General features: G+C 41.2%; 1 protein-coding gene across 2 annotated transcripts in view; it reads right to left on the reverse strand.

The window, feature by feature from the left end:
• Positions 1-27,940, reverse strand: part of HECTD4 (HECT domain E3 ubiquitin protein ligase 4) — a 190,938-nt gene that overhangs the window by 33,911 nt on the left and 129,087 nt on the right. For both annotated transcript variants that reach the window (XM_082853292.1, XM_082853291.1), the window contains exons 45-55: positions 26,779-26,882; positions 25,443-25,604; positions 25,175-25,323; positions 24,811-24,890; positions 22,563-22,726; positions 19,881-20,118; positions 18,963-19,099; positions 18,342-18,468; positions 10,638-10,775; positions 8,927-9,063; positions 7,176-7,336 (exon numbers count right to left, since the gene is read on the reverse strand). In XM_082853292.1, coding sequence (XP_082709418.1) covers positions 7,176-7,336; positions 8,927-9,063; positions 10,638-10,775; positions 18,342-18,468; positions 18,963-19,099; positions 19,881-20,118; positions 22,563-22,726; positions 24,811-24,890; positions 25,175-25,323; positions 25,443-25,604; positions 26,779-26,882 — 1,597 coding nt within the window. The remainder of the gene's footprint in view (positions 1-7,175; positions 7,337-8,926; positions 9,064-10,637; positions 10,776-18,341; positions 18,469-18,962; positions 19,100-19,880; positions 20,119-22,562; positions 22,727-24,810; positions 24,891-25,174; positions 25,324-25,442; positions 25,605-26,778; positions 26,883-27,940) is intronic.

Genomic DNA, 27,940 nt, shown 5'->3' on the forward strand with positions numbered 1-27,940 from the left:
ATTCGCATTATAGGGGTCCCAGAAGGAGAAGAGAGAGATAAAGGACCCAAGAAAATATTTGAAGAGATTATAGTCGAAAACTTCCCTAACATGGGAAAGGAAATAGCCACCCAAGTCCAGGAAGCGCAGAGAGTCCCATACAGGATAAACCCAAGGAGAAACACGCTGAGACACATAGTAATCAAACTGGCAAAAATTAAAGACAAAGAAAAATTATTGAAAGCAGCAAGGGAAAAGCAATAAATAACATACAAGGGAACTCACATAAGGTTAACAGAGTTTCTCAGCAGAAACTCTACAAGCCAGAAGGGAGTGGCATGATATACTTAAAGTGATGAAAGGGCAAAACCTAAAACCAAGATTACTCTACCTGGCAAGGATATCATTCAGATTTGATGGAGAAATCAAAAGCTTTACAGAGCAAAAACTAAGAGAATTCAGCACCACCAAACCAGCTCTACAACAAATGCTAAAGGAACTTCTCTAAGTGGGAAACACAAGAGAAGAAAAGGACCTACAAAAACAAACCCAAAACAATTAAGAAAATGGTAATAGGAACATACACATCGATATTACCTTAAATGTGAATGGATTAAATGCTCCAACCAAAAGACACAGGCTTGCTGAATGGATACAAAAACAAGACCAATATATATGCTGTCTACAAGAGACCCACTGTAGACCTAGGGACACATTCAGACTGAAAGTGAGGGGATGGAAAAAGATATTCCATGCAAATGGAAATCAAAAGAAAGCTGGAGTAGCAATACTCATATCAGATAAAATAGACTTTAAAATAAAGAATGTTACAAGAGACAAGGAAGGACACTACATAACAATCAAGGGATCAATCCAAGAAGAAGATATAACAATTATAAATATATATGCACCCAACACAGGAGCATCTCAATACATAAGGCAACTGCTAACAGCTATAAAAGAGGAAATCGACAGTAACACAATAATAGTGGGGGACTTTAACATCTCATTTACACAAACGGACAGATCATCCAAACAGAAAATTAATAAGGAAACACAAGCTTTAAATGACACAATAGACCAGATAGATCTAATTGATATTTATAGGACATTCCATCCAAAAACAGCAGATTACACATTCTTCTCAAGTGCTCACGGAACATTCTCCAGGATAGATCACAGCTTGGGTCACAAATCAAGCCTCAGTGAATTTAAGAAAATTAAAATCATACCAAGCCTCTTTTCTGACCACAACGCTATGAGATTAGAAATCAATTACAGGGAAAAAAACGTAAAAAACACAAACACATGGAGGCTAAAAAATACGTTACTAAATAACAAGAGATCACTGAAGAAATCAAAGAGGAGGGGCTTCCCTGGTGGCGCAGTGGTTGAGAGTCCGCCTGCCGATGCAGGGGACACGGGTTCGTGCCCCAGACCGGGAAGATCCCACATGCCGCAGAGCAGCTGGGCCCGTGAGTCATGGCTGCTGAGCCTGCGTGTCCGGAACCTGTGCTCCGCAACAGGAGAGGCCACAACAGTGAGAGGCCCATGTACCGCAAAAAAAAAAAAAAAAAAAAAAAATCAAAGAGGAAATCAAAAAATACCTAGAGACAAATGACAATGAAAACACGACGATCCAAAAACTATGGGATGCAGCAAAAGCAGCTCTAAGAGGGAAGTTTATAGCTATACAAGCCTACCTCAAGAAACAAGAAAAATCTCAAATAAACAATCTAACCTTACAAAGGAACTAGAGAAAGAAGAACAAACAAAACCCAAAGTTAGCAGAAGGAAAGAAATCATAAAGACCAGAGCAGAAATAAATGAAATAGAAACAAAGAAAACAATAGCAAAGATCAATAAAACTAAAAGCTGGTTCTTTGAGAACATAAACAAAATTGATAAACCATTAGCCAGACTCATCAAGTAAAATGAGGGAGAGGACTGAAATCAATAAAATTAGAAATGAAAAAGGAGAAGTTACAACAGACACCGGAGAAATACAAAGCATCCTAAGAGACTACTACAAGCAACTCTATGGCAATAAAATGGACAACCTGGAAGACATGGACAAATTCTTAGAAAGGTATAACCTTCCAAGACTGAACCAGGAAAAAATAGAAAATATCAACAGACCAATCACAAGTAATGAAATTGAAACTGTGATTAAAAATCTTCCAACAGGGGCTTCCCTGGTGGCGCAGTGGTTGAGAGTCCACCTGCCGATGCAGGGGACACGGGTTCGTGCCCCGGTTCGCGAAGATCCCACATGCCGCGGAGCGGCTAGGCCCGTGAGCCATGGCCGCTGAGCCTGCGCATCCGGAGCCTGTGCTCCACAATGGGAGAGGCCACAACAGTGAGAGGCCCGCGTATCGCAAAAAAAAAAAAAAAAAAAATCTTCCAACAAACAGAAGTCCAGGACCAGATGGCTTCACAGGTGAATTCTATCAAACATTTAGAGAATAGATAACACCCATCCTTCTCAAACTCTTCCAAAATATTGCAGAGGAAGGAACATTCCCAAACTCATTCTATGAGGCCACCATCACCCTGATACCAAAACCAGACAAAGATAATACAAAAAATGAAAATTACAGACCAATATCACTGATGAATATAGATGCAAAAATCCTCAACAAAATACTAGCAAACAGAATGCAACAACACATTAAAAGGATCATGCACCCTGATCAAGTGGGATTTATCCCAGGGATGCAAGGATTCTTCAATACATGCAAATTAATCAATGTGATACACCATATTAACAAATTGAAGGAGAAAAACCATATGATCATCTCAGTAGATGCAGAAAAAGCTTTTGACAAAATTCAACACCCATTTATGACAAAAACTCTCCAGAAAGTGGGCATAGAGGGAACCTACCTCAACATAATAAAGTCCATATATGACAAACCCACAGCAAACATCATTCTCAATGGTGAAAAACTGAAACCATTTCCTCTAAGATCAGGAACGAGACAAGGATGTCCACTCTCGCCACTATTATTCAACATAGTTTTGGAAGTCCTAGCCACGGCAATCAGAGAAGAAATAAAAGGAATCCAAATTGGAAAAGAAGAAGTAAAACTGTCACTGTTTGCAGATGACATGATACTATACATAGAGAATCCTAAAGATGCCACCAGAAAACTACTAGAGCTAATCAATGAATCTGATAAAGTTGCAGGATATAAGATTAATGCACAGAAATCTCATGCATTCCTATACACTAATGATGAAAAATCTGAAAGAGAAATTAAGGAAACAATTCCATTTACCATTGCAACAAAAAGAATAAAATACCTAGGAATAAACCTACCTAGGGAGACAAAAGACCTGTATGCAGAAAACTATAAGACACTGTTGAACGAAATTAAAGATGATACCAACGGATGGAGAGATATATACCATGTTCTTGGATTGGAAGAATCAACACTGTGAAAATGACTATACTACCCAAAGCAATCTACAGATTCAATGCAATCCCTATCAAATTACCAATGGCATTTTTTACAGAACTAGAACACAGAATCTTAAAGTTTGTATGGAGACACAAAAGACCCTGAATAGCCAAAGCTATTGGCAAAGACACCTACAGTCTTGAGGGAAATAAAAAGGAGCTGGAGGAATCAGACTCCCTGACTTTAGACTATACTACAAAGCTACAGTAATCAAGACAATATGGTACTGACACAAAAACAGAAATATAGATCGATGGAACAGGATAGAAAGCCCAGAGATAAACCCACACACCTATGGTCAACTAATCTATGACAAAGGAGGCAAGGATATACAATGGAGAAAAGACAGTCTCTTCCATAAGTGGTGCTGGGAAAACTGGACAGCTACATGTAAAAGAATGAAATTAGAACACTCCCTAACACCATACACAAAAGTAAACTCAAAATGGATTAGACACCTAAATGTAAGACCGGACACATAAAACTCTTAGAGGAAAACACAGGAAAAACATTCGTTGACATAAATCACAGCAAGATCTTTTTTGGCCCACTTCCTAGAGTAATGGAAATAAAAACAAAAATAAACAAATGGGATCCAATGAAACTTAAAAGCTTTTGCAAAGCAAAGGAAACCACAAACAAGATGAAAAGACAACCCTCAGAATGGGACAAAATATTTGCAAATGAAGCAACTGACAAAGGATTAATCTCCAAAATATATAAACAGCTCATGCAGCTCAATATTAAAAAAACAAACAACCCAATCAAAAAATGGGCAGAAGACCTAAATAGACATTTCTCCAAAGAGGACATACAGATGGCCAAGAAGCACATGAAAAGCTGCTCAACATCACTAATTATTAGAGAAATGCAAATCAAAACTACAATGAGGTATCACCTCACACCAGTTAGAATGGGCATCATCAGAAAATCTACAAACAACAAATGTTGGAGAGGGTGTGGAGAAAATGGAACCCTCTTGCACTGTTGGTGGGAATGTAAATTGATATGGCCACTATGGAGAACAGTATGGAGGTTCCTTAAAAAACTAAAAATAGAATTACCATATGACCCAGCAATCCCACTACTGGGCATATACCCAGAGAAAACTGTCATTCAAAAAGACACATGCACCCCAATGTTCACTGCCGCACTATTTACAATAGCCAGGTCATGGAAGCAACCTAAATACCCACCGACAGATGAATGGATAAAGCAGTTGTGGTACATATATACAATGGAATATTATTCAGCCATAAAAAGGAACGAAATTGGGTCATTTGTAGAGACGTGGATGAATCTAGAGACTGTCAAAAAGAGTGCAGTAAGTCAGAAAGAGAAAAACAAATATCGCATATTAACGCATATATGTGGAACCTAGAAAAATGGTACAGATGAACCAGTTTGCAGGGCAGAAATTGAGACAAAGATGTAGAGAACAAACGTATGAACACCAAGCGGGGAAAGCAGTGGGGGGCTGGGGGTGGTGGCGTGATGAATTGGGCGATTGGGATTGAGATGCATACACTGACGTGTATAAAATGGATGACTAATAAGAACCTACTATATAAAAAATAAATAAAATATAATTTAAAATAAAAAAGAATGAGACAGCCATGCAAAGTTCTGGGCAAAGCATTAGCAGGCAGAGGGAACAGCATATACAGAGACACTGAGGAGGAAACAAGCTTGGTGTGTGAGAGAAACTGTGGAAGGAGAGTACACTGGGAGAAGCAGATAGACTCTGAGGCTCGGGGAGGGTTTGGCGAGCCAGGTTAAGGGTTTGAATTCTTCTCCATGGGAAGTGGAATGCCATGGGAACGTTTGAATTAGAGGAGAGAGATGAATGATCTGATCTGTGTTTCTAAAAGATCACTCGGCTGCTGTGGAGAGAAGGGAGAGCTGAAGCCTAGACCAGTGTGGTGGAGGTGGAGATGGAGAGAAGCAGCCTGGGATGTACTTTGGAGGAAGAGTCAATGGGACCTGCCGATTGGTTACATGAGGCAGTGAGGACAAAGGGTGACTTGGGCACCCCTCACAGACGTGGAAAGACCGGTGGAGAAGAAGGCCTGAATTCCACCTCACATGCGACATTTTAGGCACCTATTAGATTAGCCTTGTCCATGTAAGAGCTGACTTCGGTTAACTTGTTTCAGCTCAGTTCTAAAAACCTGACAAAAGTAGTATTAGCCATATATGTATGTGTGTGTGTGTGTGTGTGTGTGTGTGTGTGCGCGCGCGCGCGCGTGCATGTATATATATTTTTTGGCCGCACTGTGCGGCTTACGGGATCTCAATTCCCTTACCAGGGACTGAACCTGGGCCATGGCAGTGAAAGCCGGGAATCCTAACCAGTAGGCCACCAGGGAACTCCTGAATATCAGCAATATTACCAGGCATGTTGCTTATGGTCAAAACCACCCCCAACTGGCAAGCTGCACTGGGAGGACTGAAAAAAGAGTGCTCTTGGTGGGAAGCTACAGTTTCGGGCTTTCCAGAAAATGGTGACTCTTACTAACTGGGCCTGCCTCTTGCAGAAATCCCTAGAAGCTATGCCTGTGGAGTTGTTACAAAAGATACCAGCTTCTATTTGGGACGTGGGGCTCTCAGCCATCACGTGAACACAGCGACGTTAAGTCTATCCCTCACACCTGGGTTGTCACTGGGTGGGTGGGTGGGGTCAAAGAATAGCCTTTGAACTTCTGTGTGGATGACTATGACTCCTGCTGAAATGTATGCACGACACTTCCCTGTGGCACGCCACGCTTCCCATCCTGGATCTTTCTAGGTGAAGCTAGTGCCAAGTATCGCCTATTTGGGTCTTGTGAATTTGATTGTCAACTTGAACTTACGACCACCCAAATGGGGCGGTGAAACATCTGAGTGGAGATGGCAAGGAGGCAGTTGGATACGTCCATCTGGTTTTCCAGGGAGAGGTCTAAGCTGGAGATACACTCAAGTTGCTTCAAAATTGACAATATAATGAGAAGTTACAATGCTATTGGATGAACAGTATGAAAAATAGTTTATGGGAAATTTTATTAGAAAGCTCCATTTATCATTATATTTTCTTCTGAATTGTTGCAAGAATTTTTATGACTGAAAGAAGGAATTTGCAGGTGCATGTGAGGGAATTTTGCCAGATCTTTAGGATTTAACCCACAGACGGCAGGCACAGGTCTCCTCAGACCCCCGCAAAGCGCTGGGCACAAAGGAGCACTCAAGGAATACCTTGTTAGTTTAACAGAAATGAGCTGGCTGCTCACACAGCGCCTGGACTCCTCTTAGTTGTGTCTTCTTGACTCGGTTTATACTTTAGAACTTTTCCACGTTCTTCAAATCTCCAGACACCCCTCAACACCCCCAACTTACAGCAGAGTATCCATGGCACAGGCCAGGTGATACTGGATGCTGCAACTGTTCTTCCTAACTCTTGCAATTCGCTGTTATCTTTACTAGCTGCCTCTGTCTCTCTCTTAGCTTTGAAAGAAAAGCCTTCTTTGTCAACAATGAATGGCACATGTGATAAAACAGAGTAAGTGGATTTCTGTGACCTGCTAGAAAGAAGTGCTCAATTTTACCTGTGAATTTATTATTTATTTATTTATTAAAAATTTCTGGCCATGCCACATGGCCTGTGGGATTTTAGTTCCCCAACCAGGGACTGAACCCAGGCCCTCGGCAGTGAGAACTCGGAGTCCTAACCACTGGACTGCCAGGGCATTCCCTTACCTGTGAATTTGAAGGTTGGTATTGTCCAGGGTGACCAGCCCATTGGTGGCAGTCCTTCGGTAGCCTGCTGGGGGCCTTTCCAACATATCAATAGGATACCAGTATCGGACCAGCACACCTTCGCTTCGGAGGTATGTTTCTACCTGCACCAATTCATTTACCTACAAAAGAAAAAGGAAATGTCTATTTGGTTTTTTTAGTATTTTTTAAAATTTATTTCTTTTTATTTATTTGTTTTTTGAGCACTGACTTTTTTCCCCAAGTTTTAAAATACATATGTATACATATAAGACCAAACTTTTATAGCAGTAAATACTAGTTTCATGTCACTGATTGAGGCTAAAAGTTCAAAGATATCTGGATAGTGTATTTAGTTTTTTCATACCAGCTGGAAAATTTTAATTGGTACAATAAATTAAAGAACTTCAATGTAATCATGAGTTAGAAATTTAAAGAGAAGAGTGGTATATTTCAAGTAACAGTTCAACATGCATTGTTGCCAGGTAAAATTTATGTTCATTGTTTTTATGTTAATAATTTTGTAAAAGCAGGGAATCTGTCTGATCGCTCTATTTTATTGCTAGGAAAATAAAAATGTAAGCTCATGAATACGTATTCTGGATTCAAATAGCAATGTAATCTTTATTTAGGGACTACCATTGAAACAAAGGGAATCAAACCACTTGAGACATAACAGAATTATTACTTTAACAAAATGTCTATTTTTCTAATTTTCCTTTCACACGTTTCCATTGCTGAAAAATACTGTCAGTTATGTACTTTCTGATAACCAGAATCAGAGCTTGTCTCAGAAGGCAGTGGGAGATTAACAGTATTACTAATGGAATTTTCTACTTGAAAGTTCACCTTAGTAAATCACCAGCCAACAGCCTCTCTTAAAAATGTAATGATTTAAATTATACTCTGGTAAAATGGAGTCAGTTGAAGATGTAAAATTTTCAATTTCAAAGCATTAGTGATACCTAACATTATCTGTATCCGTAGACAGACAGATACCAAAGCTTATCTATGTGGTGATAGATACTTCTATATCTGAGACTCTTAGGCTTGATCTGTGTATTATTTCATCAGTTTTTCCTGCATGGGAAACAGAAATGCAAGCATGTGCATGTAACCTAAGGATTATGTAGTCACAGCCTTCAAGGCCTCCGTTTTCAAAAGAAAGCTTCGGCTTGGCCCTTACTCTCTTCTATTCTTTCCCCCCTGCCACCCCACCCCACCTTAAACCTTGCTGAGCCCCATGAGAGGGCTCTGCAAAGCTGAGAAGAAAACAACTGATCTAGTTTAATACACTCATTTTACAGACAGGGAAACTGAGGCTGCGAGAACCAGTGAGATGACATGATCAAAATCACAAAACTATTTCTTTGAGTCTGTATGACAATCATGACAATGACAGATCATCCATTCATCAAGGCCAACAGGAGAATTTTCCCTTGGAACTTGGTAGATATAAGGTAGGGGCAGCCTGAACATGGTTGATGGAAAAAAACGGCAGCAGCAGCATGGTCTGAAGGCGCTGACAGCACTGAGAGTTAAGAGCTTACGTTCTACCATCAGCGCTGATCTGGGCCCATGAGAAAATCTCAGGCAAGTCATCTGGCATGACAGCACTCAGCCTGGTTTCTTTATCCCTAATTTGAAGAATAATCTACCTGTATAATCACTTTTTAAGGTATTTGGAGTCTGGGCATGAAAGTCTCAGTGTATATAAAAGGCTGTTCACTCACTGAATCAACATCTAAGACAACTCCGTGAAGCCCAAAGGTTTTCAGCATCCCTCGGATGGCAAATTTTGGCAGGGCAGTTCCAACAGTACTGCTGGCTACGTTATTGCTGTCTGGAGAGCGGGTTACTACTGTGAGACCTGAGGAGGGTAGAGGGAAAAGTTTTTTCAGCAGCAAGTACCATTATTATTTTGGGACCCTATATTTTAGGGTCTAAAATAACTCTACGGCATTTACCAATACCCTCAGTTTAGCCATAACCCAAAAGGAACACGGCTCAGTCCGGAAGATAATAAAACAAAGTGTTGTAAGAACTCGGGCAATTCAACAATAAAAAGACAAGCCAATTAAAAAATGGGCAGAAAATGTGAATAAACATTTTTCTAAAGAGAAAAGATATGCATGAAAAGATGTTCAACATCATTAGTTATTAGAGAAATGCAAGTCAAAGGCACAATGAGATACCACTTCACATCCATTAGGACGGCTATAATCAGAAAACAGGCAATAGTAAGTGTTGGCCAGGATGTAGAGAAATTGGAACCCTCATATGTGCTGATGGGAATGTAAAATGGGGCAATCACTTTGGAAAACCATCTGGCAGTTCCTCAAAAAGTTAGACATAAAGTTACCATATGACCCAGCAATTTCACTCCCACATATATACCCAGGAGGAATGAAAACATGTCCACACAAAAACCTGTACACAAATGTTCATAGCAGCATGATTCATAATAGCCAAAAGGTAGAAGGAACCCAAGTGTCCATCAATTGACGAATGGATAAATAAAATGGGGTACTATCCATACAATGGAATATTATTTTTGCCATAGAAAGGAAGTAACAACATGAGCTACAACAGGAATGAATCTTGAAAAATTATGCCATGTGAAGGAGGCCAGACACAAAAGGCTGCACGCTGCATGAGTCCATTTCTACGAAACGTCCAGACTAAGCAAATCTATAGAGGCAGAAAATAGATCAATGGTTGCCAGGGGCTAGTAGGAAGGAGGAATGGGGAGTGGGGAGGGTACAGAATTCCTTTTGGGGGATGAAAATGTTCTGGAATTAGAGGCAATGGTTTGGTGGTTGCACAACTTTGTGAATATACGAAAACCACTGAAATGTATACTTTAAAAGGGTGAATTTTATGGTATGTGAATTCTCTCTCTAAAAAGAGGAATTAAAAAAGAAAAGTAAATATATATGCCTGCCCCTGCCCATGATGTTTGTGAAGGTCTAATAATGAGTTGTTTTATTTCCTTTTTGTGCTTTTCTGTATTTTCATTTCCTCAAGATATGCAATAGATTTTTAATCAAATGAATAAATACATTGTATAAACTTCCAAAAAGCACAGTACAACCACATATTCATGGTTTATTAGCTGGGCAGCCAGGACTAAGCCCGAGAGGCCTATCTGCAATCCTCCACCCACGCCCCACTTCTCTCTAAAGTGCTCTATCTCACCCTGCTCGTGTGAGTGGTTCTGGGAATGTGGAAGAGGCCCCCAGAGGCCAGACAGCTTCTACTTGTGCCCCACCAGGAAGCCTAGGGCCGCACATGGGAGAGCCTGGAAGAGCTCACATCACCCAGAGTAAGGAGAGTCACCCTAGAAGAGCCAGCAGCTGACTGGCTCAAACTCATGCTTGGGAAAACGCAACTTCTTGTTTCAGAGGAAGTTTAATAGGTGATGGAAGGTGGGGGAAGCAAAACCTTTTCGAACTTTATCAATTGTGAACTTGTTTGCTTCATCCTTAATGTCTTCAATGGTGGGAAGATAAAGGTCTCTTGGGATGCCACCATTCTCCTCGTAGAGGAATTCAACCGTCTGCCGGGCGATATCCACCATGCCTAAAAAATATAACAGAACTGGTAACTCTCCAAAGAGCACACAATCTTCAGTCCAATCATGACACTGACCCATACTTAAAATGAAGAGATAAGGGGAATTTGTGGGAGTATGTAGCCTTTTGGGAATGGTAATTATGCAGTGTCAGTCAAGTTTAAAATACTCAATGCCCTACTTCTAGGCATCTCTCAAATCTCTCCCACAGAAATACAAGCACAAGTGTGTAAAGGTATAAGAACAGTCCCTGCAGCATTGCTGGGAAATATAACAGCAACAAAAAAAGGAAATAATGAAAGTATTCATCGACAGAGAATGGTTAAAAACGATGGTACGTTATTATGTAGTCATTTCATTTCAGTTAAGTCAAGAGAACAAACTATAGGACAAATGGAGAGGAAGAAGAAAGTGAGGGTAGTGTTTTTTTCTTAGTTTATGTATTTTTGTACTGTGTTTGATTATTGTTACAGCGAACACATGTTGCTTATTTAACAGAGACAGAGAGCTTCATCAACTTCTTCTATCCAGTACTGGAATTTGCTCTGTCCTTCCTACTCAGAGGGAGAAGACATCATTATATTCAATAGCAACAGCCACAATTAATTAATAAACCAAGTAAATAAATGTCCAAGGCCCTGAAGAAAACAGCACTGTGGGGAGGACAGAGGGGTGGCTGCCACTGCTGTCCCACACACACCGCTTGAGAAGCTGTGGGTAAAAAACACCCGTTGACAGCATTTGCTTTTAAACAAGGCTTATCTCTATCACACTCATCTACCACTCCTTTCTTTGCTGACCTTGCTGTAATGAAAAGGCATAGCAATTTTCAGAGCACAGTTAAGAAGGGGGCTGCCCTTAGAGGAGGATGTGTAGAGAAAGAAGTGTCAGAGAGAATAACAAGAAATGTGGCCTGACGGCAAAATGTGGTTCATGCATACGAAGCAACACTACTTCATAATAGATAGGAGGGGCTTCCCTGGTGGCGCAGTGGTTGAGAGTCTGCCTGCCGATGCAGGGGACACGGGTTCGTTCCCCGGTCCGGGAAGATCCCATATGCCGCGGAGCGGCTGGGCCCGTGAGCCATGGCCGCTGAGCCTGCGTGTCCGGAGCCTGTGCTCCGCAGCGGGAGAGGCCACAGCAGTGAGAGGCCTGCGTACCGCAAAAAAAAAAAAAAAAAAAAAAAAAGCCACAACATAATAGATAGGAACAGGGAGTTCCCTGGCTGTCCAAGGGTTAGGACTCAGCGCTTTCACTGCTGGGGACTCGGTTTGATCCCTGGTTAGGGAACTAAGATCCCATAAGCTGTGCAGTTCGGCCAAGTAATAATAACAATAATAGATAGGAACAGAATATTGGTACATAATACAGCATTAGTGAAATATATGTTAAGTAAAAGGAGACAGACACAAAAGACTACATATCATAGGACAATTTATATGAATTATCCAGAAAAAGCACTGGGACTGGGAGTAAGGGCAGGTATTGACATCAGACTGACACTGGAGAAGCTTGCTGGGCTGATGAAAATGCTCAGAAACTGTACTGTGATGATGCATGACTTGTTAATTTACTATAACTCATTGAACTCCACATTTAAAATGAGTGAATTTTATAGGATACAAATTGTATCTAAATAATGTTGTAAAAAATAATCAGCAAAAGGTAGAGGGTATGAGGTGCAGTAAAATGAATTTGGCAATACGGTGAAAATTGCCTGAAGTCGGGTGATGGGTAATGCAGATTCATTATATAATTTCTTCTACTTTTGTGTATATTTTAAATAGAAAATATAAACAGACCAATCACAAGCACTGAAATTGAAACTGTGATTAAAAATCTTCCAACAGGGCTTCCCTGGTGGCGCAGTGGTTGAGAGTCTGCCTGCCGATGCAGGGGACACGGGTTCGTGCCCCGGTCCGGGAAGATCCCACATGCTGCAGAGCGGCTAGGCCCGTGAGCCATGGCCGCTGAGCCTGCACATCCGGAGCCTGTGCTCTGCAACGGGAGAGGCCACAACAGTGAGAGGTCTGCATACTGCAAAAAAAAAAAAAAAAAAATCTTCCAACAAACAAAAGCCCAGGACCAGATGGTTTCACAGGCGAATTCTATCAAACATTTAGAGAAGAGCTAATACCTATCCTTCTCAAACTCTTCCAAAATATAGTAGAGGGAGGAACACTCCCAAACTCATTCTACGAGGCCACCATCACCCTGATACCAAAACCAGACAAAGGTGTCACAAAGAAAGAAAACTCCAGAACAATATCACTGATGAACATAGATGCAAAAATCCTCAACAAAATACTAGCAAACAGAATCCAACAGTACACTAAAAGGATCATACACCATGATCAAGTGGGGTTTATCCCAGGGATGCAAGGATTCTTCAATATACGCAAACCAATCAATGTGATAAACCATATTAACAAATTGAAGAAGCAAAACCAAATGATCATCTCAATAGATGCAGAAAAAGCTTTCGACAAAATTCAACACCCATTTATGATAAAAACCCACCAGAAAGTAGGCATAGAGGGAACTTACCTCAACATAATAAAGGCCATATATGACAAACCCACAGCCAACATTGTTCTCAATGGTGAAAAACTGAAACCATTTCCTCTAAGATCAGGAACAAGACAAGGTTGTCCACTCTCACCACTATTATTCAACATAGTTTTGAAAGTTTTAGCCACAGCAATCAGAGAAGAAAAGGAAATAAAAGGAATCCAAATTGGAAAAGAAGTAAAGGTGTCACTGTTTGCAGATGACATGATACTACACATAGAGAATCCTAAAGATGCCACCAGAAAACTACTAGAACTAATCAATGAATTTAGTAAAGTAGCAGGATACAAAATTAAGGCACAGAAATCTCTTGCATTCCTATACACTAATGATGAAAAATCTGAAAGAGAAATTAAGGAAACACTCACATTTACCATTGCAACAAAAAGAATAAAATACCTAGGAATAAACCTACCTAAGGAGACAGAAGACCTGTATGCAGAAAACTATAAGACACTGGTGAAAGAAATTAAAGATGATACAAACAGATGGAGAGATATACCATATTCGTGGATTTGAAGAATCAAGATTGTGAAAATGACTCTACTACCCAAAGCAATCTACAGATTCAATGCAATCCCTATCAAACTACCAATGGCATTTTTCACAGAACTAGAACAAAAAATTTCACAATTTGTATGGAAACACAAAAGACTCCGAACAGCCAAAGCAATCTTGAGAAAGAAAAACGGAGCTGGAGGAATCAGGCTCCCTGACTTCAGACTATACTACAAAGCTACAGTAATCAAGACAGTATGGTACAGGCACAAAAACAGAAATATAGATCAATGGAACCGGATAGAAAGCCCAGAGATAAACCCACACACATATGGTCACCTTATTTTTGAAAAAGGAGGCAAGAATATACAATGGAGAAAAGACAGCCTCTTCAATAAGTGGTGCTGACAAAATTGGACAGCTACACGTAAAAGAATGAAATTAGAACACTCCCTAACACTGTATACAACGATAAACTCAAAATGGATTAAAGACATTAATGTAAGGCCAGACACCATCAAACTCTTAGAGGAAAACATAGGCAGGACACTCTATGACATAAATCACAGCAAGATCCTTTTTGACCCACCTCCTAGAGAAATGGAAATAAAAACAAGAATAAACAAATGGGACCTAATGAAACTTCAAAGCTTTTGCACAGCAAAGGAAACCATAAACAAGACTAAAAGACAACCCTCAGAATGGAAGAAAATATTTGCAAATGAAGCAACTGACAAAGGATTAATCTCCAAAATTTACAAGCAGCTCATGCAGCTCCATATCAAAAATATCAAACAACGCAATCCAAAAATGGGCAGAAGACCTAAATAGACATTTCTCTGAAGAAGATATATAGATTGCCAACAAACACATGAAAGGATGCTCAACATCACTAATCATTAGAGAAATGCAAATCAAAACTACAATGAGGTATCACCTTACACCAGTCAGAATGGCCATCATCAAAAAATCTATAAACAATAAATGCTGGAGAGGGTGTGGAGAAAAGGGAACCCTCTTGTGCTGTTGGTGGGAATGTAAATTGATACAGCCACTATGGAGGACAATATGGAGGTTCCTTAAAAAAGTAAAAATAGAACTACCATACGACCCAGTAATCCCACTACTGGGCATATACCCTGAGAAAACCATAATTCAAAAAGAGTCATGTACCACAATTGTTCATTGCAGCTCTATTTACAACAGCCAGGACATGGAAGCAACCTAAGTGTCCAATGACAGATGAATGGATAAAGAAAATGTGGCACATATATACAATGGAATATTACTCAGCCATAAAGAGAAACGAAATTGAGTTATTTGTAGTGAGCTGGATGGACCTAGAGTCCGTCATACAGAGTGAAGTAAGTCAGAAAGAGAAAAACATATACCATATGCTAACACATATATATATGGAATCTAAAAAAAAAAGGTTCTGAAGAAGCTAGCGGCAGGACAGAAATAAAGACGTAGAGAATGGACTTGAGGACACAGGGATGGGGAAAGGTAAGCTGGGACGAAGTGAAAGAGTGGCATGGACATATATATACTGCCAAATGTAAAATAGATAGCTAGTGGGAAGCAGCCGCATAGCGCAGGGAGATCAGCTCGGTGCTTTGTGACCACCTAGAGGGGTGGGATAGGGAGGGTGGGAGGGAGATGCAAGAGGGAGGAGATATGGGGATATATGTATAGCTGATTCACTTTGTTATACAGCAGAAACTAACACACCATTGTAAAGCAGTTATACTCCAATAAAGATGTTAAAAAAATTTTTTAATAAAAATATTGAGCAATCAAAAAAAATTTCACATAATAAAAAGTTTTCAAAAGATTGGAAGAAAAAAGAACTGTGGCCTGATATCAGAAGATTATGGAAAAATAGTCTTTTACAACATTTTCCAGAGGAATTGGGATAGGAGAAAAAAATACTCTGCTGTCTACTAAGCAGGAATCTGGGACTATGGGGAGAATGTGAAATTAAAGTGCGCACAGCACCGAGATGGTTTCATTGCCCTTCTTGGGGTCCTGACAACAGGAGGCTGACCCACCCTCACAGAGGTCGTCCTTTGAGCACTAGAGCCATCTCCCTGTTCTCGTTTCAGCCTTTGCCCCGGTTATATTGAAGGAGACTCTGTTTGAAAGGTAAATATTTTATGTTTAAATTAACATAGTTCAGATGATCTGCCATGGCCACATGGATGGGTCCCGAGAAGACGCCTTGGCAACTGTGTCAGAGGCCAGAGGTATTTCTGGGTGACTCAGGAGGCCAGGAGTCATCGGTCTGGCTCTGGTCTGGCAGCCACCTTTGGATAATCAAATTTCCTGCTGTGCTGTCCACATTTTCCCTCCTGCAAACTGGGAGCAGAGAAGGAGAAGGCACACTTGGCCACAGACATTCAGGATGGCTCTGGGACCAAATGGTAAAAGAAAGAGACATCCTGAGTTAAGCAGAACTTATGTGAAAATAAAGGCACAGTAACCCATGATCATATACAAGAGCTTTCCACCCTTATACTGTAAAGACTCTTTCTCCCTTTCCTACTCTCCCGGAGCAGCAAGAAGCACCAATCTCCCTCAACAGCTAGTGCCTCCTGTTTCTAAACACAGCACTGCTTTTGCTGAATTAGGCCCAGGTCTCGGCTTCAATACTATGTTGTGAGAGGGGCCAAGCTAGACTGGGCACCCCAGTTATACCCACGGCGGTCTCCTGATCAACCGCACAGCCCTTCCCACAACGTAATGCGTCATTTCATTACCTATTTCCCACTAGGATGTGAGCTCTGGGAGAAGGAAGCATCTGTGTCTTGCTCGCAGGATAGTCCTTAATCCCTAGCAAATGGCTTGACCCTGGGAGGCACGTGTTGCATGTGTGAATAAGTAAGTGGATGAACTGCTGACTGAATAAATACAACTGAAACAAAGCCTCCTAACTCTGAAAGCCACTGACCTGCTCTGGTGCTTCAAGGCATCACACTGATTAAGGAAAGTCATCTGAAAACAAGGTGAGGTCTATTCTGCAGTCTGAAAGGGCATTTTCTTTCAGATGTTGAGAGTGAACGGAGACGAAGAAATTTTCTATCTGTAGGATCTACTACAGCAGATCACGTTGTTCCTTTGTTTAAAACCTCCCAAAGGCTCCCCATTTTACACAGAATAAAATCCAAAGTCCTTGCCGAGGCTGCCACTTCTCCCTGCTTCCTCTCATCTCTTTCCTGCTGCTCCCCCCTCACCCTCTCCTCTTCAGAGACACTGGCTTGGCCTCGCTGCCATTCCCTCAACCACACAACTTGACTCCCACCCGAGGATCTTCCTAATGTTGCTCCCGCTGCCTGAAACCCTTAGGACAGAAGAAAAAAGAATATTAATTATCTGTCCTGGTTTGGGTCGGCAGCTAAAAGAGGGCTCTGATAAGAGCAGAAAGCAATTACACCATTTCATAGGATGTGTGGCTATTCCCACAGGTTAAGTATAAACACGATCATTCCACTGTCATAGGTCTTAGCTTTGGGGACAGAAAGCATAAAAGAAAAAAAAACATATATATACACATGCACACACACACAGACACACAAACACACACACAGATTAGTCCTGACACCAATCTGAGAAAAAGGAATTACTCAGCTATCGCTGGAATCAGGGATTCGGTATATCAGTTGGTCAAGAAATAAAGGTCTTTTGGTGGTTCTTCTCCTTACTTGTTCCTAGTCTCAGTCAGGACGAAAGTTAAGAGGAGAAAGAGCAAATACTATCTCCTTACACCACCTCTGACTGCCACAATGATGAAAGAAAACCCAACTGATGCTCCACTGGAAGGGCAGCTGTGCCTCTTGGGAAAAGGCATCTCTGCATCTCCCAAAGCAGGTGTTTCACAGATGAGGAGAAGCCTGAAAACAGAAATCAGCTATCTACACTTAAGACTCCCTAACAATACACTGTCTGCAGTCAAACTTTGCACTATTCTATGTGCCCAGTGGGAGAAAAATCTCACCATCATCATTGTTACTGTGACATTTAGAACTACATTAACTGAATGCTGACCATATGCCAGACGCTGTTCTTAAAAGATTTATCTGTATTAACTTGTTAATTTTTCATATACATATGAGGTGGTTACCATTATTGATTCCATTTTAAAGGTCAGGGAAGTCTAGAAAGGTTAAGTAACTCTCCCAAGGTCACCAAGCTGGTAAACAGCACAGGTGTGACTTCAGAGCCCAAGCTATTAACTATCAGGCCATCCAGCTTCCTAATATAACCATGCCAGCTTCATTCTAACAGCCCATCAACCCAAAATACTGAGTCAAACTGACAAGCAAAGAAAAGCCTAGCAAAGAAAGCAAAAGACCATAGAGTTCAGTAAAGGCCCAGGTAGAAGACATTGTTAAGTCTGGCCCAACTTTAGATGAGCCCCTCTTTTCTGATTTACATCCTGAGTTTCATCTAAACACATCTCTTCAAGTCATGAAGTGAGTTCCCTAGGAAAACATAAAGCACCAGACCTAGTTGTAAAGCACCCTTTATCTGGTCCAGGCCCGATTTCCGCTCTGCTTCATTGCGGAAGCGTCTTCGGATAGTAGGAAAAACCTTGGTCTCCCATGCTTTCACCAGCAGAGCGTAGTGGTCCTCCTGGAAGGAGAAGGCAAACGTGAACAGGGAAGGAACGCCTTGTACAAGAATCAGTCCTTCCCTGACTTACAGCTCTCACCCTGAGGTCTTCACCCCCCTCAAATGCCAGTGACAGAAACACACCATGCAGACCACCAAACTAACTACACCCTCAGAAGCCAGGGGAGGCAACAGATGGCCTAGGGCAAGCTCTTCCTTTCCCTCTAAAGCCATATAAACACTTCACATGATCCACAACTTTACTGCTGAATTACTATCAAAGTACTTTATTTCTCTAACATCCGGATTGCTACTGGGCAATAGAACCAAACAGATATGGCTACTGATATGTGGTTTAGAAAAATGAATACCCCAGAGCCACTGTTCCAACACAATGACATAACCGAAAGCGTAACAACTCTAGCCTTGCACTTGCACGCTCAGATCAAAATATTCCTCGTGGCTTGTCCTGGTCACCAGGGAGCTAAGCAAACGCTCTTAAGTGGGGCTCTTACCTGTGGGATGTCATCGTCATCATCGTCATCACTTTCGTCATCTGCAATGGGGGGCGGATGGGGGTCTGGGCCAGAGGTGATGAAATTCTCATAGCTGAGCTCTACTTTATAATGACAGGAAGTGTCACTATCATATTCTGTAACAAAGCACAATGACAGTGAATTCTAGGCAAGAGCACATGAACTTCTTACCCTTGGACAGACCAGATTCTCCTAATTTGTGTGATAGAAAGACTCTTAGTTCTTGGAGAAATTTTAAAGCTCAGTATCAAGAAATAACTAATCATCTATCATTTCCTATTTGGGAATCTTAAAATAGTTTTTATGGGCATAATTCATTCAACTCAGAGAAGACTTTGGAAGGTTCTTCATCATGATAAAGAATTAGACAGACTTAAAATGATTTTCAAACCAGTATCTCAAAGGCCAAATATGGCTGCAGACATCTCATTTCGGGAAGCTCACTTTTATTCAATCTTATTATAAAATTTTTCAAATTATCAGGAATGTTTTTTAGTGCACACCTATACACCCATCACCTAGATTCCACAATTAACATTTTATTATTCTTTGATGGCTTCAGTTTTTAAAAAGTTTAAAAAACGATTAACATTTAAAATTAGGAGATTTTATGTAAAATTCTGGGGCTCTTAGCTGTCTTATAAAAGTAGACAATCTTTCAGACTTGCATTTCCATGTGGCAATATTCTGCTGGCCCTGAGTCGCGGGCAGGCTTCCTGTATGTGGGGGACGCGCTTTCTAGCCTGCCATGCTTCCTCCTGCTCCCCATTTTGTTTCACCGGGCCTGTTACCCCATTACCAGTGGGCACTGGGGTATGTCCAAGTTAAATGGATTTATGGAATTAACAGCATTCGCATTCCCAGGAAGCAGTGGGGCCTTGGGAGGAGGTGGCTTACGTTGCTGAGCAGTGGCCACGGCAGCAATCCGGCACGGTGGCCCATGAGTGCCCGGGTCTGACGCAATACTGGTGCCAGCATCATTGTCACTGTCAGATGCCATGGCAAAGGGCAGGGCCTCGAAGTTAGCGCTGATCTCCTCTGCCAGGTCGGTGCACAGGTCGGCAGCGTTGCGGTGGGCCTGCCCTTCAGCATAGGCAAATGGGCGGGAGCCAAAGTTAGCTCGTGTCTTGGTGTTCTGGAAAGGAGACCAAAGAAAAGACTTGAAAGGACTTAGGTTTATTTATGCATTCATTTCTAACCCCTCGAGGTGAACTTCATGGCAGAGTCTGTGAACCCAGGCAGAGGGGCTGGTGCACCTGTAGACGCAGGCGCTTTGAGCTCTGCACGGCCCCCACTGCCCCTCGCCTGGCACTCATGCTCTTTGCTGCTCAAACGCAGTGACCTTTCTTGTTTCCAGCACTGTTCCTTTCTACGTGATGCCACTGCTCATGCTGTTCCCTTCACCTGGAACTTTCTTTCCTCCAATTTTGTCCATTTAAACTGGTTAATATTCCAGACCTGGCTCAAACATCACTTCTTCAGGGTAATGGGGATGTGATCAGATTTGCTTGGTACTTGCTTCCATAAAGTCTACAATCTTCAATCATATTGTGATGATTAATTTTAAGTGTCAGCTTGACTGGCCACGGGGTGCTAGATTAAACATTATTATTGCTGGGTGTGTCTGTGAGATTAGCATTTGAATCGGTGGACACAGTAGATGGCCCTCCCCAGTGTAAGTGGGTACCATCCAATCCGTTGAGGGTCTGAATAAAACAATAGGCAGAGGAAGGAGGAATTAAACCCTTTTTCCCTGCACCACTGCTTGAGCTAGGATATCTCATCCCATCTTCTCTTGCCCTCCTAGGACGCAGACTGAATCACACCACCGGCTCTCCTGGGCCCCTGGCCTACAGACAGCAGGTCATGAGACTTCTCAGTCTCCATACTAACAGGAGTCAATTCCTCAAAATAAATCTCCCCTCCCACCTCTGTCTACACACACACACACACACACACACACACACACACACACACTCTCTCTCTCTCTCTCTCTCTCTGTGTGTGTGTATATATATATATATATATATATATATATATATAGCTCCTATTGTGGGGTGTTTTTTTGTTTTGTTTTGTTTTTTGCCACACCGCGTGGCATGTGGGATCTTAGTTCCCCCAACCAGGAATGGAACCCGTGCTCCCTGCAGTGGAAGCATGGAGTCTTCACCACTGGACCGCCAGGGAAGTCCCTCTGTCCTATTGGTTCTGTTTCTCTGGAGAACCTTGACTGATACACACAGTGTTTACTAGTTTGTGATTATATACATACACATATATATTTATGCAAATGTTTGACTAATGTCTGACTCCTCCAACTGGTTTTAACTTCATGAAGACAAAGACCATATCTGTTTTGCTCATTGTTATTATATGTCCAGAGCTTAGCACACTACTTAATATATAGTAGGTACTCAATAAATATTTGCTGAATGAATGAATAGAACAGGCTGCCTTAAATTATTGACATCTTTAATTCACTGCACAAAGTGAGAAAAGATGCTACTATCAGAGGCATGGTACAGGGCCAGATTCTACAAGATCTTCTAAGTCATTATGAAGACTTGGGCTTTTACAACATAGACATGGGAAGCCACTGACTTGTTGAGAGTAGAGGAGTGACATACATGATCTAACCAACATTTTTAAGGAATCACTGTGGCTGCTGTGTTGAAAAGATGTGTAAAAGGGCAAGAACTAAGGGGCTGGTAGGGAAGGGAGATAGAAGAATATTGTAACGTGCTACCCAGAAGATAAGGGTGGCTGGGCCATGACTTAAGTGGTCAGATTCCAGATACATTTTGAAGGTAGGGTCAACAAGGTTTGCTGACAGACTGGATGTGGAGCAGGAGGAAAAGAGAAGTCAAGAAGGATGCCAAGGTTTTTGGCCTTAGAACTGTAAGGATGGAGGTGCCACTTCCCAAGACAAGGAAGGCTAGGGAAGAAGCAGGTTAGGGTATGGGGCAGAGTTAGGCTCAGTCTTAGACATGTTAACTTTGACATGCCAATGGAACATCTATTTCTAAATGTTGCCTAGACTGCTGAATATCTGTGTCTGGAATTTAGGGAGAGATCTGGGCTGGAGATAAGGACTTGGGAGCTACCGCCGTGTAGTGAGTAGTAATGTTTCACAGAACATTAACTGTTAATAGATGCTCCTTTAAAAACAAAAGAGTTCCATGATTAAGTATATGTGCAGGGATGCTGGGTTAAATAAAGTTGAAGTTTTGAATCTTTACCGAAGGATTCCTCTGAGCTTCTGACATACTAAAGTGACCCGAGACGGTCACGTTCAAAACTTATTTAATGACAGACTCATTTTACTGCCATTGGAAAGAACACTAGTGTCCCTTGCATTGTAGTTTTGGAAAGACTGCCAAAAGGAAGTCAAAGCAGTTAAGCACTCAGGTTCAATGCAAAGGAAGGACCCACTTCTTCAGGTTTGTTTGTGGTTCCTTCTGTTATCAGGTACCACATGTTACGTCAACAAGGCCACGTTTGGTGTCTTTAATTTTTCCATTCTTGATGGAATAAATTACTGAGGAGAATTTTGTTTCCTTTCCCAAAAAGATAACCTGCCTTTTTCTGAATGTGAACCACAGGCCACATCCCACCCGAGACATCTTCAAGATACGGTGAGAGGCGCTGTCCGCAGTATGTGAAGTACACTCGGCCTTTGGCTGGCTGCCCTGGAGGAGGAGGCGTTCCCTCGGTTCTCTCCCAGCCAATTCCTGCCACGTCACCTAGGGCAGAGAACAGGACGGAAACAACACTTTTTTTTTTTCCTTTTATTGACTATTAACTAAACTTTCAATTTGCAACTGGCATGAGACTACATATCATTGACTACCTTGGCTTTCATTTATTCATGCCATCAGTTACAGGTAAAAAAGATGTGGAGTACCTTGTATTTATATATAGAGAGAGTAACACAATAGAAATAAACAATTTCTGTTTAGAAGAACAAAAATACCTAGTGTCTGAGGTTAAGTTACTTACCACAATTACACATTAAATTTAGCTTTTATTTTCCAGGCAGCCAAGACAAAAAGGGAAAACACTGGGTATGATTTTTTTTTGGGGGGGGGGTATGATTTTTTAATAGAGGAATACAAGTTTTTCTCTTTTGACATGTACCAGATTACTTATGCATAAAGGTAAAAAGGTAATATTTTCTCAGTAAGTTTGCAGAAGACTTAGAAAGGATCTAAAAAAATATAATTTTAAACTCAACCTACAATGTAAGCTAAACATACACCATTAAATCACATTCTGTCCCCTTACTTACATGTATTTAAGGCATTTTTGCAGGAAGCGAAGATCATATAAGCCAAGCTGTTTTCTGATGAAGTGACTAGATATTGTGGTAGAACTTAAAGAACCAAGGGGACCATATCCACCACATCAGCACTATTAGAGGCTGTCTCAGGCAAGCCGCTAGCACACGTAGCTTTAAAATTAACCTGTTGTAAACTCTCCAATAAGCGCATGAAGTTCTGTGATTCTGTTTTTGATCAGAGTCTCATATGATTTTGAAACCACTAGGCTGGGCTTCCCAATGGCTGGGGACTTGTCACTGTTCACTATGGCACCCGAAGGGCCCAGAAGAGGGCCCAGCATGTAGGAGATGCTCAAAGAGTATCTGCTGATCAACAGACACTGAAAGTGTTGGTACAGAGATTGGGATCCTGTTGTAATAAGTGGGTTCCTAATTCCTATTCCCACACAGACACATTTCTCTGAGAAAGGGGTAGTATGTTTGCTTGAGGTCTGGTCCAAAATATTCTCAAAAACTAAAGTATGATCAAACAAAATAAAAATCAACTATAACAAACGAATAGAACGCCCACTATGGATCCCCTGCTGTCTCTACTACCCCTCGCTTTGTGCTTAAAGCACTTAAGTACTCAGCTGAGATTACAGAGTTCTCTCCATAAAGTAAGAGAGAAACAACCTGCCAGGAAGTAATTTCCAAGGCATAACTTGACCATAGCTGAAAATACCATGCTCACTGGAAAAGTGCAATTTAATAAACAGCTCCCTCAAGGATAAGCAAAATTACCCCACAGACTGCTACAAGAAGTTATCTATTGGGTTCAGTGACTTAGTAACCCCTATGCAAGCATCCAAGATCATCTATTATACTTAATAATTTCAGTTTTATCAGAGATGATGCTAAGATGTACTGTCTGAAAATAAGTAGCCAACATGTTTGGCTGCTTCTAATGTCAAGAGGACAGTGTCTATATTTTGCTACTTCTGGAGCAGGTAGGACTGATCCCAATTCATCTACTATTACAGATGAAGTTAGTTATATGGAGGCTTAAAAAGAAGAGGGGAAAGATTTTCTTTTTATTGAATTGACTAGGTGACTGAAACATCTGGGCAGAAGATGTGATGAAGCTGGACCAGATGTTTAGGCTACCAAGAGCAAAGTCTACAGCATGTATCTTTACCTATTGATAATGAATTTCTTGAGTGCCTCAAGGTGACTGGTAGAGGGTTTTTTTTCAAGCTATTCATCAATGAAAAGCTGATAAAAGACCAAATTTTGGAGAAAAGCAAAATCTCAGATTCTTCTGATGATGGAGGAACGAAAGTCAATGTGACTCCTAAGTTACCAGATGGAGGCTTTAATGATAACAGTGCCTCATAAAATGAGAGGTTTTGTGTAAACTAGGGGACAACAATGACAAGTATTTCATTTTCACTGGAAGACAGTGTCCGTTTTCAGTTGCCAAGTTTCATTAATTTTAACCTATTTTGACCCAGACCTGGGAACAACAGAAATACACAGGGTTAAAAAAAAAACTCCCACCGCACTCACCAGGAGAGAGAGTCACGTCTAAGCGAACGCTCTTCCACTGTAATAAACTGGAGCCATTGTAGTGCACGGCTCGGCCATTGCTGTGAAAAAAACAAAGAGAAGTCAAAGACAAGGCTAATCAGTCAACACAGAGGAAGGTAAGTAGTGAACAGTAGCGTGAGAGTAATCAGAAGAGAAATCCTAAGAGCTATTCTCATTCACTAAATATGAGTATATTTCCAGCTGGTATTTTCTACATTTTTTAGAGTAGAGATTAAAATGATATTACTTTAGTTTTAAAACACCCACATGAAAAAAAAAAACCCCACCCACATCCACTACTTTTTTTTTTTTTTTTTTAATAATAGTGTTAGCAGCCACTTACTTATGGAAAAGACAAGTGCCCACTGGATTAGTCCAAGCCCCATCTCTTTTCTCTGCTTCTGTAGCAAAGCCAAAGGAAACTATTGGTCCAGTGTCATCATCACTATCTCCATAGGAAACAATTTCAATTTCCCAGTAGAAAGATGGGGCCTGAAGAAACACAAGAAGTGCGCAGACAATCAGAGGGCTCACTGTGGGCCCTTGAACTTCCTCTTTCTCTCACATTTGAAGGAAAGAGGCAGAAGACAGTGTGTCATGTGATTTCTCACCTGAATGGGCAGTGGTGAGGTGGCATAGATAAATGTGCCCCGGGGCAGACCGCCCCCAGCGCTGGGGTCAGCAAGGAAGGTGACGGAAGTGAGGTGCGATGAGAACATGCAGGCTCGGACAGGTGGAAATACTCGTGAGGGGCTCCACGTAATCTCTTTGGGCTGCATTGGGGAAAGACACCCTCATTCAATAGAATTGCAAACACAAAATGGAGATGTTGAGATTTCAAGTGACATTTCTTCTTTTACAGATTTCTAACTTTCTTATCTTGAAATAATTTCAAAGCTACAGAAAAACTGCAAGAATACAGCAACTTTTGTATACTCTTACCTAGATGCACTGATTTTTTTGTGATAAAATTCACATAATGTACAATTCACCCAGTTAAAGTGTACAATTTAATGGTTTTTAGTTTATTCACGGAGTTGTGCAACCATCACCACAATCTAATTTTAGAACATTCCTGTCCCCCTTAAAAGAAATGGTACCCATTAGAAGTCAATTCCCATCCTTCTCTCCTTCCCAGTCCCTGGCAACTACTTATCTGTCTGTTTTCTGTCTCTATGGATTTGCCTGCTCTGGACATTTACAAGAAATGGAATCATACAATATGTGGTCTTTTGTGACTGGCTTCTTTCACTTAGCATAATTCAAGGTTTATCCATATTGTAGCATGTATTACCACTTCATTAATTTTAAAGGTTGAATAATATTCCATTGTATGAATATACCCATTTTACGCATTCATTCATCAGTTGATGGACATTTACACTGTTTCTCTTTTTCGGCTATTATGAAGCATGCTGCTAAGAACATTCACAGAATGCCAATATTGAACATTTTTGCCTCTTTTGCTTTTTTTTTTTTTTTCTCCCCAGTGTAACTTGTTTTTCCCTGAGTTTGCTTTTTCTTTTGTTTTATTCACTAGTTTGTTGTATATTTTAGATTGCACATATAAGTGATATCACACAGTACTGACTTTCTCTGTGCCACTTTGGCTTTTTAGTCACTCTTTCTCTCTATGTATACTTATTATTATGAGATGAACTATAGATCTAATTTCAAAAACGTTTTCTTTTTCTGTTATTGATAACATAGAAATTATTTACAAATCAATGAGTTCTGCTCCCCTGCTATAATCTTTGGATATTCAGAATGACAAATCAACGTGCTTTGACATTCAAGGATGAGAGCGTGTCACTGCAGAGCATACACCTCCAAATGGCTTTGCAAACACCCATTCTCAGTGCCATTAACATGCTGCTGGGCATTCTGTAATTCTTCAGGCGCGTGCTGCAGACAGGCAGCAGGTGTAGGACACTGCAGAGGGCTCACCTGTCTCCGGTCAGCCTGCAGTGGAGGTGGCGGGGGCCGAGCACAATCCCGGTAGAGCATCCTCAGCCGTTCACACTGCACTTCCACAACTGCCAGTCGCTCTCCTGGAGGGGGAGACATTGAATATGTGAAAATAAGTCCTACAACTCCTGAGAGGGCTCCAACTCTTTTGGAGTAGGGTCAGAGCAATAAAATGCTTACAAAAGAAGATTATTCAAATTCTTACAAAAGAGCAAATACCCTGAGACATCTTTGTCTACTACGTGTAGCTCAGCAGCAAAGCAATGGGGTCAAGTGCATAGGCTCTGGCGTTAGGCTGCCTGGATTCAGAATCTGGATCCATTACTTGATATTTACCATCTCACTTCCAATATAGGGGTAATAATAGTACCTGTGCCTCACAGGGTGGCTGTGAAGATGAGCTAAAATAACACAAGTAGAGCCTTTAGCCAAGTCCCTGGCACAGGGCAAACACTCAATAAATGAAAGCTCTTATTATCATCTACTAAATGAAAACTACTATTTTTTTTTTTTAATTTATTTTTGGCTGCATTGGGTCTTCGTTGCTGTGTGCAGGCTTTCTCTAGTTTCAGCGAGCGGGGGCTACTCTTTGTTGAGGTGCACGGGCTTCTCATTGCGGTGGCTTCTCTTGTTGCAGAGCACGGGCTCTAGGCGCGCACGCTTCAGTAGTTGTGGCACACGGGCTTAGTTGCTCCGCGGCATGTGGGATCTTCCCGGGCCAGGGCTCGAATCCATGTCCCCTGCATTGGTAGGCAGATTCTTAACCACTGCGCCACCAGGGAAGTTCCTGAAAACTATTACTCATCATCTGAATTGATTTTCTAAAAGTCTATAACCTGCTGAACATCTCCTATGAGCAAGGCACAGTGCTAGATGTTGGAAAATACAAAGTTAATACAAGCTGAAGTCTCTGGTCTGGGAGAGATAAGACATGTATATGCATACACACATACAATAAAGAACATAGTGCAAGGCTAGAGTGTGTTATTATGTGACATAAGACACAAACACAGGCACAGAGGTGTGACTTCATTCCAGGAGCTAGAAAGGCTTAATAATCAGATCTCAGAAAAGTCAGAATTTCAATAAGCAGAGAAGGAAGGGAATTCTGGACGGCTTGGCACTGTGACACTACTCTAGA

Source organism: Leucopleurus acutus (genome assembly GCF_964270905.1).
Source record: "Leucopleurus acutus genome assembly, chromosome: 13".
NCBI classification, from domain to species: Eukaryota; Metazoa; Chordata; class Mammalia; order Artiodactyla; family Delphinidae; genus Leucopleurus; species Leucopleurus acutus.